This window comes from Rattus norvegicus, chromosome 10, assembly GCF_036323735.1.
Source record: "Rattus norvegicus strain BN/NHsdMcwi chromosome 10, GRCr8, whole genome shotgun sequence".
NCBI lineage: Eukaryota > Metazoa > Chordata > Mammalia > Rodentia > Muridae > Rattus > Rattus norvegicus.
Genome location: NC_086028.1, coordinates 34,634,726 through 34,649,022, shown reverse-complemented (window position 1 = coordinate 34,649,022; position 14,297 = coordinate 34,634,726). Strand labels below are relative to the sequence as shown.

Below are 14,297 nucleotides of genomic sequence, written 5' to 3'. Positions count from 1 at the left end.
TCTGACTTTGGTAGCTTGTTTACGTAAATCCCAGATGAAGAGATGGCTCAGTGGTTAAGAGCACTGGCTGATCTTCCTGAGGACCTGAGTTCAATTCCCAGCAGCCACATGGTGGCTCACAACCATCTGTAATGGGATCTGATGCCCTCTCCTCGAGTGTCTGATGATAGCAACAATGTATTCACATATAAAATAAATAAATCTTAAAACAAAACTGGATTATGTTTGTACAGAGACCATCAGACTGCCACTGTTTTCATATGAAACCTACCTATTTTTCTTTCTTTTATTTTTACTTTCCCTATCATGAACTGTACTGAGGCTCTGAGGAGAAAGTCAACCCAAAGGCAGTTTATTCAGCGGGATGGTGAGTATGTCTGTACTAGTTTTTCCTCAGCTTGTCATCAAGTGGAAATGGTACTAAAAATTCAAAATGGAAGGGACATTAAAATCCCCTCCCTGTGATATCAGAATTGTCTTGTCAATTTTGAGCTGTGAGAATGGCATCAGGTGTTTGTGCTTTATCATCCTTGTCTCACACTCTGAATTATCTGTGGAGATAGATGACAAGATGTTGACATCAGCTTCCATGAGATCCAGAGGCAGAGACAAGTGAATTTGCGCACGAGGATGACCCACGGTTGACTTGGTAATTTCTCAGGGTAGATGATTCATTACATGGGTGTTCCCACTTTTATTTTTTTTTATTTTTTATTTTTTTTATTTTTTTGGTTCTTTTTTTCGGAGCTGGGGACCGAACCCAGGGCCTTGCAAGCGCTCTACCACTGAGCTAAATCCCCAACCCCGTGTTCCCACTTTTATAAAGCTTTGGAATTCACCAAAATGGAAACATTTCAAAATCCTTCTTAAATCTCCAGGGGTGACTCCAAGGATATGGGAGGGTTGGAGGACACACCTTTACCTGGTGTGAGGAAGGCTCACTCAGCTCCTCCCTCGACCATAACCACGTCCCTCCATCCTTCCCCCTGCTGGACAGTGTGGGCATTACATATAGCTGGCCTCTAGGGCTTGGACACAGCCCGCCACCCGCTCACTCTAAAGATGTGACTCTCAACCCAGCAGTACAATTGAGACTTTTTCCCCCTTTAAATTAAGTACAGAACACATTTAGGACCAGGGAGGGGAGTGTTCTTGGAAGTGCTAGGAGGCTTAGAATGGCAGGAGAGGCCAAAGGGCAGAGACTCTTAGACCACGCCAGCTTCTCCTAAGGCCTGGAGGGAGCTCCATGTATACAGCATTTGTGAGTCATTAGCCATGCTGATGAGAGCTAGGTAGCTCCTTTAAGTCATCCATGCTTCTGTGAGTAACCTCAGGAACCTCAAGAGCTCATTAAGCTAGCCTTGGGTGGAATCTTTTCTCTGGTCTGTCATTGGTAGCTATGTGGAGTGAAAACATGTTTGGTCACATTTCCCCAGAGAAAGTCACACTACATCATACAGTGTTGCCAGTAACCGATGCTTTGGGAGGTTTAAATGACCCAGTGCATGAGACCGTGTGTGGCACATAGCCTATGCACAGAGGATTCATTGGAAGAAGAGAGACGGTGGTGTACAGGAAAGAGGTTTTGGAGATGAACCAATGAAAACCTGGCCATGCTGCCCATCTCCCTTACCTGACTGGCTTATGAAAAAGCAAACATCATCCCTGAACACAGGTGTGTTCCTGTCCAGAAAGTCACTGGCAAGTTCAACCATCACAGGGAGCTCGGTCAGTTCCTCTAACACTTGCCGTGTCTGAAGTCAAATAGAATGGAGACTGAAGTCAGTGATAGGCACCTAAACCACTAAGGACAGTTTGTGACACAGTGCCTTGCTGTCCCCATAATGTGGGAACTTCAGTAGGCCACCTTGCTAGAAGAAAGGGATCAGTACACTTCTCAAGCTGGCTCATGGGAATGAGAACAAGTTGTGTTCAAGTTCAGAAGCCAGTGCATGACAGCATCACGACCAGCATTTTTGTCTGCTGTTAATTTCCCAGGACTACCCGAGGTCTGGTGTATTGCACTTACAGCCACAGCGGCATGGTAGCTGGTTCCACAGCCTATCACAATGAGCCTTCGGCATCGACGAATCTCCTTCAAATGGTCCTTCAAGCCACCCAGGAGCACTGCAGGACGCGAGGCAGGGTATTAATGTCAATACATACGATATTTGACTGCATTCAGTGGAGTCAGGGCACAGACAAGGGCTTCTTACTGGGTATGGTGATTACCTGTGTTGGTCTCAAAATTTACCCGACCTCTCATGGTATTAAAAACAGATTCTGGCTGCTCGAAGATCTCCTTCTGCATAAATGCACTGAAGTTACCTGACCAGGGAAACACCAACAAGGTAAGTACCTTTAATTTAGATTCGGTTTCAGAGCTTCACTGAACCAGGAAAAGCCTGGTGAAACTTTGTAACTTTTTGCCAAGATGTCACAAAGCCACAGTGCTAACAGTACCCATAAAGATCCCCCAAGGGTTTTAAAGAGTGTCTGCAGGTGTTTTCCTGTCTGGTGCTATGGAAACAAGTCAGATGAAAGTGGGTCAGACACAGTGACAATCTCCAATTTACACATTAGACCCTGCAGCTTTTGGGAGTCAGGGAGCCTTCATCTCTGGCCCCCGAGATCACCTACTCTTCAAGACAACTGCACAGGGACTCTTGGAGGACACCTACCTTTCATTATTTGCTGTAGTTCCATCTGCAAGGTCTGGATGGCTCGGGAGGGGTCATCACTAGCTGAGCGTTTGACTCGGTGAATGGAGAGTTTCCCATCAGCCACTGCAGCAATATCATCATCTTCTAAGAAGATGACCCGGTTGGTGTGTTCTATGATGGCACTGGAAAGAAGAAAAAAAAATAAAAGACATCAAAGGTCATGTTCCACTCTGAAAAGTTACAAGGCAGCAGTGACTTGCTCTTTCTCAGCCATGGGGTCCTTATCATTTTAAGCATACAATGACATTACAGTAAAAAGATTGACAGGTGAGTCCTGATGGTGTCCTCTATACCTTTTTCCTCCCACAGTTATTTTAAAACCTAATCTTGATCTTATAGAACGTATAAAAACACACCATTTCTTCAGTAAACATTTTTATTTAATATTTAAGGACTAAATTTTAACCTATTGGAATACCAACATTCCCTTCAAACTCAACAATTCATCTTTAAATCATCAAATAGCCACTGTGCTCAAATTTCCCTAAGGCAATCTCACGGATGACTCTTTTATAATTGGTTTCTTCAAATAAGTCACAAAATCCATGTCACCTTTGGATAGGGTTGGAAAAACAAACTATTCTGATTATAAAGGGAAATAAGTACTTCCTTTAAAACCTTTTAAGATTTATATTTATTCATGTGCCTGTGGTGTGTGTGTGTGTGTGCATGTGCACATGCGCGCACACGCGTGCACGCACGCTATGGCATGTGTTTAGCAATCAGAGGGTAACCTACAGGAGTCAGTTCTCTCCTTCCAATCAAATCTGGGTAAAAATCTAGCTTCTAGATACTTGCTGTCCCGTGGGCTTTAACTCTCAACTTGACATAGCCTAGAGCCACCTGAGAAGGGAGGGAGACCTAACTGAGGGAGGGATTGCCCAGATCAGATTGGCTGTGGGTGTGTCTATCGGTGTCATCAGGGGTGTTAATGGATGGAGGCGGCTCATCCCAATGTGAGCAGTGCCAAACCCTGGGCAGGTAGTCCTGGGCTGTCTAAGTTAGCTAATCATGAATCGGGAAGTGAGCAGCATTTCTCCATGGTTTATGCTTGAAGTTCCTGCTTGAGTTCCTGCCCTGACTTCGTTCACTGATGGGTGGTGGGTGGCCTGGGAGTATAAAACGAAATAAACTTTTTCTTCCCCTAAGTTGCTTTTAGTCACCAGATTTGTTGCAGACACAAAATGAAGCTAGAGCAGTTGCCAATGCTGGTGTACATTATGCTAAACAACGCCTAGGAAGCCGGGAAGTGCAAGCGAAATCCAAAATGGTGGGGAACTCATCAGACAAATAACCCAGCTTCCCCCAGCCCCCTCCCCCACCTCTCTCTCTCTCTCTCTCTCTCTCTCTCTCTCTCTCTCTCACACACACACACACACACACACACACACACACCCCTTTGGAGAAAAACACAGACTTATGCTACTTATACTGCAAAGTTAAAGAGAGACTTCGGTTCTATGGCTCTGAAAAGACAGGAGTCTGTTCAGATCCTAGAGAAAAAATTTAAAGGGATGGAAAGCCAGTCACTCGAAAGGACGATAAGAATATGCACCCTTGCTTAGTGGGAAATAAAGAGGAAAAGGTAAGAGCATCTTGCAATCAAGTCATGAAGACTGCTGGCCTCGTGGCACTGCCCTCCAGCAATGCTAGACACGAGTGTGCTTATTTATGTGTTTAAATGCAATCATTATTCTACCCTAGAAAACAAATAGAAATCTATTAACAGCCATCAGTTCAGGATCCACCTCACCTTTGTCTTCTATTAGTCCTGGGCCCCAAGAATACTTAAATAGCCTCTCTGAACTCTGCCCCATGTCCCCTCTGTAAAACAGGAGCTGGCCATGGTACCTTTACCCAGGCTGGAACAGGGCACTGGGTCTGTAATAGAACATTCCACTCTTGCACCAAGGGACCTACATTTGTCTTCAGGTCTGTGGGGGTTTTTGTTTTCTGTGTTATATACCCAAATTCACATGGTGACATTATTGGGAGGCGGGGTTGAGTACATGATGGGACCATTCATGGATTCAGGGGTTATCACGGAAGAAGTGTTGTTATAAAAATGAACTCAGTCCTGTGACACCTTCACCAGACACCACCCTTGGGCTTCTCCATCTCCATAGCTAAACAAACTTCTGTTCTTGACACATTGTTTAGTCCTGGGGCATTTTCACTGGGTAACCTTTTTATATTATGTGAATATCTGTATTTTCTTTTCTTCTTTTCTTTTTAATAAATAATTTATTTATTTTATGTATATGAGTACACTGTCACTGTCTTCAGACACACCAGAAAAGGACATCAGATCCCATTACAGATGGTTGTGAACCACCATGTGGTTGCTGGGAATTGAACTCAGGACCTTTGGAAGAACAGTCAGTGTTTTTAACCGAGGAGCCATCTCTCCAGCCTATTTCTCTGTACTTTGAATTGTTAATTTTGTATCGGTAGAGTGATAAGAGCTGGCAGGATTATTTTTTTTTTTGGTCGTTTCTATGATCATCATTGGATTGGATTTTCTACATTGTAAATATTCGTCCTTCCTCACCCACCTAAAGACAGTCTAGAACTGTATCAGAGATTGTCTTGCTGCTGGTTGGTTGCAATAACGAGCTGATGGCCAATGGCTTGGGCAGGAAGTGGAGGGTAGAACTTCTGGCAGAGAGAGAGAGAGAGAGAGAGACAGAGAGAGAGACAGAGACAGAGACAGAGAGACAGAGAGAGACAGAGAGAGAGACAGAGACAGACAGACAGAGAGACAGAGACATTGTATAGAAATCAGAGGACATCAGGTCCCACCTACCTTTTGTATATATGTGTAAGTTGTATGTGCTGTGTAAGTTGACTTGTGTGTTCAAGTGTACATTCCCATGCATGTATAAAGTCTGGGTGACCTGCTCTATTGGTATGCACCTTATCTCCTGGGGACTGGGTCTCTCACAGAACCTGGAGCTAGGCTGGTAGCCAGCAAGACCCAGCGAGCCTCCTGCACACAAACAGCCACACCTGGCTTTATTTACATTGAGTACAGGTTCTCCCAGCAAGGGCTCGCTCTCACCAGCCATCTTCCCAGCCCCCACCTTGGTTTTTTTGCTCTGTTGTTGATTTTGTTTTGTTTGTTTTTTGAGATAGGGTCTCTAATTGGTATGGGACTCTGCAAGTAAGCTGGTTTGGCTAGTGAGCCCTGGGGATGTATCAGCCTCCCCAGTACCAGGAGCATGCAACCAAGGTCACCTTTTCCTCTGGAGGTTCTAAGAGGTCACCGAACCATCAGCCCAGCCCTAGACTCATTATTTTAAGTTTCAAAAATCTATAAAAACAAAAAGATGGGGTTGGGGATTTAGCTCAGTGGTAGAGCGCTTGCCTAGCAAGCGCAAAGCCCTGGGTTCGGTCCCCAGCTCTGAAAAAAAAAAAAAGAGAAAAAAGAAAGAAAAAAAAACAAAAAGATTTCAACCACAACATTATGTAATAGATTAATTGGGAGAGAATCAAGATTTTGTTTTGCTGTTTTGTTTTCTGAGACAGGTTAGCCCTGACTGTCCTGGAACCTGCTCTGTAGACTAGGCTGGATTCGAAGTCAGAGAACTGCCTGCCTGTGATGGGATTCTTCTCCTCCTCTTCCTTCTCCTCTTCTTCCCCCTCTTTCTCCACCTCCTCTTCTTCTTGGATTTATTTATTTTATGTATGTGAGTAAACCATCGCTGTCTTCAGATACACCAGAAGAGGGCACTGGATCCCATTACAGATGGTTGTGAGCCACCGTGTGGTTGCTGGGATTTGAACTCAGGACCTCTGGAAGAGCAGTCAGTGCTCTTTACCACTGAGCCATCTCTCCTTCGCCTTAAAAACAATTCTTAACTGCTAATTTGAAAACTTAATTCCAAAGCTGGGCATAGTAGCGCATGTCTGTAATCATTTGAGGGGCTGAGGCAGAGGATTGCCGTGAGTTTGAGACCAGCTTGAGCTACAGATTGGGGAGACTGTCTCAAAATGAAATCAGTTTATTCCAATAGTTTTTTAAAGCAATATTAAGTTTTTCTACCAAAGTTTGGAATCTCTATTCAAATCTATTCTCGTACCTTGTTATAATCATGTGTAGTTTTCTGATTTGGGTCTGTTTGTACCGAATTTATTCTGCGACATTTTTATTAAACTGTGGTTGCTATCACTGGAGTGAATAGTCTTGTTTCTTGTTTTGTTCATCAACTGTTAGCTAAGGGTCTACAGTGCTTAGTCATCTGAGAAGCTTCTAGAAGGAATAAGATAGGCGTGGTCTCTGCCTGGACAGCTGACAGTGTGGTGATGTCTGCTCTCACAGCGTGTCAGTTGGCTTTAAAAGTGTATAATTATATTGCCTGCGAACACTATTCCATCTTCCTTCAGGCTTTCCTGCCTTTTCTAATTTCAGAAACACCTTTCATGTGTCACTGACTACGTGGTTTCCAGCATTTCTTTGCAATAAAATCTCCAGCAAATTATAATGCCCAGACACCACTCACAGGTTACAAAATCTGTTTCCAACAGTAGCTTTCTAGTTTTCCCTCGCTCCCCCTTCTCTGTTCTGCTTTCCTCCCCTACCCTAACTATTTTCTTCCTGCGCCTGTATGTCTCTAGAATGTATGTACTTAGGCTGGCAAGATGGCTCAGTGGTGCTTGCCAACAAACCTGACAACCTAAGTTCAATCCCTGGGACCCACACAGTAGAAGGAGAGAACCAAGTCGTACTGAGTTCTACATTCATGCTCTGGGTGCAGACACACACCACACAGACACACAGACACACACAGACACACACAGACACACACAGACACACACACACACACACACACACACACACACAGTGTTCAGACAGTTACTCTTTAATTACCTAACCCCAGGAAAACAAGGAAAATGTTTAGCTACCTTGCATCAGAAGCAAAGAAGAACTCCACGGCTTTATCCCCCACTGCATGCAGGCAGGTGGAGCTGTCCAGTCTCTTCAGCCTGGTCTTACAGATATTCTTCACATTCTCAATAGTGCCTAGTAAACAAAAGAACGGGTAGGCTGCCCTATTTGCATAACACGTGGCAAAGGAACCCGCTTCCCTCTTTTGAATATTGTGTGGGAGCAATCTGCAATTTTTAGCTGTGGCTGTGCCAGCCAAATCACGCAAAAGCTCCCCCAATAGCTCAGCTGAGCTGAGAGAGCATTTAAATGGCTACAGCCGGCAAGCAGTGCAAACGAAAACAAACCAAAGGAACTCAAATCAGGGCACGGATGCCCCGCTCTCCAGCTGCCTGCTACTCTCTATTTCTGAGCAGGTTTCAGAATATTCACCGCGAGATGCTCTTTTAAAAGATGGAGCATGGATACTGAAGCTTGGAGCCACGAGGCAGCTGGGTTCAAGACAGAGTGTTGTGGGTGGTGATGGTTATGTCTGCCCCCAAGCAGAGCCGGCTGCAGGGGGATAGCTACCCTGTAGCCGACTGATGGTGTCCTCAGGAAACTCACATGTCCGATATAAGACGGGGATCTGCTCTGTGGAGAGTTTGTATTTGCTTCGTACCCCGATGAGCAGGGGGCTGCCTCTCCTGCAGGAAAAAGAAGATATCAAGGGACCCCTCTCCTTTGAGACCCCAGGCCAGATGCACCCTTCAAATCCAGTCTCTTCCCTGGAGCAGAAGACTGCGTTTAGGTCACACAGAAGGGACATCTTGACCTTGAGACCACATCCTCTGGGTTTGGAGCAGGGACCAATAGGCTGGCATGCAGATGTCAGCTCACTTCCCTGTCATCATCCAGTTACATGGTAACATGCCTTTCCCCACTGTTATGAGACTCTGGGCTCCTGGTTCTCTAAATCCCCACTAGTAGCGAACCCACATGGGTAAGTCTCAGGAGCTGGGACTTTACCGTCAGGGAAGGACCTAGTGTAGGAGGGGACACTCTAGGATTCCATTCCATAGCCTTCACTCACCGTGAACTCCCAGATTAGGGAGGAGTGTTTGCTACCATGAATTTGCCTGGGGAACCAGGCTTTGTGCCTCTTTTGCACAGCTCAATTCTTTGCTTCCATAAGGCAGACTAGCTGAGTCTTGTGTATACAGTTGTCATTTATAGATTCAACCCACAATTGAAATTGCACATAGAAAACACTCCGAAGAGCCAAGCTGGGTGGCACAGGCCTATAACCCACAGGCCTATAACCCACAGGCCTATAACCCACAGGCCTATAACCCACAGGCCTATAACCCACAGGCCTATAACCTCGGGATTACGTTCCTATTTGGGCTACAGAGGAAGTTCAGGGTCAACCTGGGCAACTCAGCAGGCTCGTGTCTTAAAAAGAAAAATAGGTAAAACAAAATAAAGCAGGGCTTGGGACACTGCTCAGTTGCACAGTGTTTGCCTTGTGCATGCAAGATGTGAGGTTCAATGCCTAAGTGCGCGCACACATGCACACACACACACACACACACACATACACACACGTGCGCGTGCACCTCCACATGCCCACACACACAGGTAAGAAATTGCATTTGTACTCAACCTGTACAGTCGTTTGCCTGTCATCCCCCAAGAATGCACATGACAACTATTTACTTACAAGGTCTTTCCACTGTATTAGGTATCAAAATCAACCTAGAGCTGACGGACGTCAACTCAAGTGCTACACTATGCTGTTTTACACAAGCGGTCTGAACGTCCGAGGGTTTCGGTATCTGGGCAGGGTTTAGTTTGAGAACTCCAGAGGTGCCAAGGGAAGACTGCACTCTTTTTTTTTACAAAACACAGGGTCTTACCTTGGCCTGAGTGATACTCCACTAAGGGAAACTTAGAATATTTGACCTGTACAAAAGTGGGTTCCATCATCATGAAGGGAAGAGTGATTTTACAAAGAACAGTCTTCAGGGGATGATAGAAGTGACAAAGGCCTCCTTCCTTTGTGCCCCTCTCTCGCCAGCACCGAGCTCTATGAGGATCTTGGGATAGAATCCTCAGGGAAGCACTTCCCTGGTTACTGTTGCCTTTGACAATCTCGTTGGAGGGATTACGTCACGACTTTAATGGCGTCTTACCTTCAAAATGCAACTCTTTGCTCCATCTTATAGACTACACAGCACTTACATCAAACAACAAGCAGATCACTTTTATAATTCACGCTATTTCGATCTCTGTATCTCAGAAGCCAGGCATGCAACATTCCAGGCAGGACAGCGGTACCTCACTGCCCTTTGTCCATGCAGGATACGGCCTTAACCACCTCTGACTGAGTGCTAGGGAGATGGCTCAACTGTCCAAGTGCCATGAAAGCCTGAGACAGGATCCCCCAAAACCAATTTTAAAAGCTATACACAACAGGTAGTGTGTACGCCCCAGCACGGGGTGGGGAGGAGAGACAGGAAGACAGGTGGTTCCTCAGAATTCACTGGCCGGCCAGCCTACGGCCTAGCTGAATGGGGGAGCTCCAGATTCGATGACAACTTGTCTCAAAAACTAAGGTGAAAGTGCTGGTGTGATGGCTGTGTGGTTAACAGCACCTACCGATCTTGGGTAGAACCCCTGTGACTACCAGTAACTCCAGTTCTAAGAGATCTGATTCCCTCTTCTGACCTATGTACCCACACACGGTGCACATACATACATGCAAGCAAAACACTCATACACATAAAGGTGAACATACCTGCTGCCTGAACACATGTGCCCTCAAGCATCTGTCTTCAACCTAGTGGGCTAGTATTTTGCCATAACCAATTTCTTTCTAAGATAGACCTATGTGTTTACGAGCCACCTATTTATCAGTCTGGATCCAGCCCCCACACAGGCATTTGGTGTGTGCTGGACCCAGCAAGCCTCTGCTATTTTTTTTTTTTAAGGAATGACAGGTCTGCTTCCTCGTAGCGCTGACTGACTTACACCCCTCTTCTCATTCTCGAGATAGGGCACAGAGTTCAGAAGGATTGAGAAAAAGTTGCTTTGAAGTGTCTTGGCTATTTTGTATAATACTTTGTTTTGTCTAAAACTAATCAGAGACCTTGTCCTGGGCCCAGTGAGGAGGAGCTAACTCAAATTGCTCCTGAATAATAGCAGTTTGAGCATTCATAATAGAGCCTAAAGCTATCTGGGTTTCTGGGTAAGTGGCTCCCAGATCTTAGTGTTCAGATCATGCTCTCCTTTAAGACACAGAAGCCTCCTGAGATGTCCCAAGGGTTGGCCTCGGTGCTTCAACCATCCGTTACAGCCCATTTAGGATAATCAAACTTTATTGCGCCCTCACAGCACATTCATTTTAAACAGTAATATCACATTATGAGACTTTAAAGGGAGCTTCTAGATTTCATAGAGACCGAATGGTGTTTTACAATTCTATTTTATGACTTTCTGAAATTACATTTCAAATGTCGAGTTAGACCCAGTCTCGGGGATGGAGGGATTATGATCAATTCCTCTGACTTTGGGTAGATAATAGTGACAGTAGTCAAGGGACAGTCTCACTCACCCAGCCTAAGTCTCTCGGGGCCACGGATGCATTCTGATGGTTCCTTTGTGCCTTTAGCATGAAATCAAGTAGCCACAGGGCACCAAGGCCCCTCAGAGCTGGGCTTCTACCAGAGCCTTACCTTGTGGCAACAGCTTCTCCCGGGTAGTGGATGCTCTTGAAGACCAGGGCAAAGGCGCCTTCCTGAAAACACAGCAACCAAGGTCTTGAAGGATCGTCTCGACTTACACTGATTATCCGAGCCACTGTAGACCCTTGGCCCAGGCAGGGCAGATATGGGTTGCCCAAGCAGCTGAGTGCAGTGGCAGCTTACGGAAGATGATCAGAGGGGAAGCCAAACAGATGGCGTCCTGCTGAAGTGCCGAGGTCCAGTCCTTATGAATTTCACTGAGAAAGCCACAGTGGTTTGTCCTGGTTCCCAAGGAACTCTTGTTAGAGATTCCCAGGATGGAGTGGTACAGCTAGAACCGCAGAGCGTGAGAACCAGGGCCAGAGACAGCCTGGGCTGAGCCTGTGCAGGGAGCAGCTGGGAGGGCCAGGAGGTTGATCAGCACAGCTCAAACTGGGGTCCAGTCCTGGTTCTAGCCCTTCCTTTAGTTGGGCAATCATTTCAGTGATCCCCCACCACTCCAGCCTTGTTTTCCTTATCTGTGACTGAGGGGACAGCAGTTCTATCTGTATGACTTCAAGGTTCAAGTCCAAAGCACTGTGAGTGCTTAGAATGGTGCCCGGCCTTTAGATCATCCAGGAGAACCAGATTATCTAAATTGTTAATTCTCTTATCATAAACCACCATCCAAAGAATACACAGGGAGGACCCATGGTTCCAGCCACATATGTAGCAGAGGATGGCATTGTCTGGCATCAATAGGAGAAGCCCTTGGTTTTGTGAAGGCTCATTTCCCCAGTGTAGGGGAATGCCAGGGTGGTGAGGTGGGAATGGGTGGGTGAGAGGGGGAGCACCCTCATAGAGGCAGGGGAACGGGGATGGGAGGGGGAACTGGGAAAGGGGATAACATTTGAAATGTAAATACATAAAATATCCAATAGAAAAAGAGAAAATCGACATATACAATGAGAAAAAAACCCTCTTATCGTATTAATTCTTTTATCGTTTCTATGGCTGTGACTGCTATGTGCCCCCTGTGCCTGTGCCTCACCTTGCTATTTGTGAAAACTTAGAACTAGCCTATAGCTTTCCTCAGTCAGGACTGAAAATTCCTTTTCTGAGATGTGCATGTATGCATTTGCCTACAGGACTTTGTGTGTACTATGTGTGCAGTGTCCATAGAGGCCTGAAGAGGGCGACAAATCCTTTGGAACTGGAGAAACAGGCAATTGTCAGCTCCGACATGGGTCCTGGAAATTGAACCTGGGTCCTCTATAAGATCAGGAAGTACTTTTAACCACTCTGTTCTGCAGCTCCCCAAATGCCTTTAAATTCTTCATACAAAATTATCCCTTGAATCTGACCAACCTAACTAATTTGCCATGGCCTCAGAAGGTCCCAATTGTGTACAAGTTATGAATATGAATTTCCATGTGAAGTGCTCAGACTTTGAAATTCAGGGTCTGTGCTGCCAGAGTTGTACACTCAATCCATAGACTAAGTCTCAAAACTAGTGGGTTATAGGGCTAATGTTCCAGGGTCTCAGTGGGTATTCAAGCTGCCTAGGAAGAAGGGGCTTTAGGCAGATCTTAAGTGCCATGACGTTATCCCTGCTTAGTTGAATTTATAATAGCAGTGAAGGATAGAACGGAAATATATTTCCATTGTTACTGGTGTGGGCTGCACATCTAGCCTAGTGGAGCATCCAGAATGAGGTTGAATGTTTGCATATGCTCAGCCCAGGGAGTGGCACTATTAGAGGGTGTGACCCTGTTGGAGGAAGTGTGTCACTGTGGCTTTAAGACCCTCATCCTAGCTGCCTGCAAGCCAATATTCTGCTAGCAGCCTTCAGGTGAAGATGTAGAGCTCTCAGCTCCTCCCATACCACGCCTGCTTGGAGGCTGCCAGGTTCCCCTCTTGATGATAATGGGCTGAACCTGTAAGCCAGCCTCAATAAATATCCTTGCACAAGGTACTGAGATAATAAGAGTTGCATTGGGGGGGTGGGGTTGGGGATTTAGCTCAGTGGTAGAGCGCTTACCTAGCAAGCGCAAGGCCCTGGGTTCGGTCCTCGGCTCCGGGGGGGGGAGGGGTGTGGGGGGTGGGAGTTGCCTTGGTCATGGTGTCTGCTCACAGCGGTAAAACCCTAACTAAGATAGTGAGCATGCACAAACTTGTCCTTGTCACTGGTCCCTAGAGTATTCAATGACTGTAACAGCCATCTATATGGTTCCACTGCAGTAGGCATTATAAACAACCTAATGACAATTCAGAAGTCACATGGGGATAGGCACACGTTACATACAAAGGACCATGACAGTTTGTATGAAACTTGACTCGGATATCGAGTGAGGATCTCAGAGCCAATTCCATTCTGGAATTGGTGCTTGGTATTCCACACCACGGTATGACACTGTAGAAGATGCTATGATTTCGAAATAGTTCCTCTAAATTATGGAACACCCACCCACCAAAAGAGGATGGCATAGGTCAAAGGGTTTTGGCAGTAGATTCACTCCAAAAACGTTCACTGAAGGATGGGATATCTAAAACCATAGCATGATAACCCACAGCAGTCTCTGACCCAATTCTGACCGGATTCTGGGCCTTGAACACTATCTCTAGGCTACCGTGGCCTTGGATGTCATCATGGTTTCTTGGGGATAGGCTCTGAGATGTCTGGATGTCTCTTTCCTGCCTCCCATCTCAGGCAGGCCCCACCTGCTCTGCTTCCTCTAAGAAAATTCTCCTCCTCAGATGTCCTCTAGCCCCGACGTCTGTTCCCTTGGATTATCCCAGCCCCTGTGTCTTTTCCTCTTTGAGAGTAGCTGTTCTTGGATCTAGAGTTGTTTTTTTTTTTTTTTTTAAAGGATTTATTTATTTACTTATTATATATAAGTACACTGTCGCTGTCTTCAGACACACCAGAGGAGGGCATCAGATCCCATTACAGATGGTTGTGAGCCACCATGTGGTTGCTGG

General features: G+C 45.8%; 1 protein-coding gene across 1 annotated transcript in view; it reads right to left on the bottom strand.

The window, feature by feature from the left end:
• The window catches only part of Gfpt2 (glutamine-fructose-6-phosphate transaminase 2), a 46,275-nt gene that overhangs the window by 13,398 nt on the left and 18,580 nt on the right, over window positions 1–14,297 (bottom strand). Inside the window, exons 7-13 of the mRNA NM_001002819.2 lie at window positions 11,328–11,389; window positions 8,218–8,297; window positions 7,629–7,746; window positions 2,682–2,845; window positions 2,233–2,328; window positions 2,030–2,127; window positions 1,634–1,754 (exon numbers count right to left, since the gene is read on the bottom strand). Coding sequence (NP_001002819.2) covers window positions 1,634–1,754; window positions 2,030–2,127; window positions 2,233–2,328; window positions 2,682–2,845; window positions 7,629–7,746; window positions 8,218–8,297; window positions 11,328–11,389 — 739 coding nt within the window. The remainder of the gene's footprint in view (window positions 1–1,633; window positions 1,755–2,029; window positions 2,128–2,232; window positions 2,329–2,681; window positions 2,846–7,628; window positions 7,747–8,217; window positions 8,298–11,327; window positions 11,390–14,297) is intronic.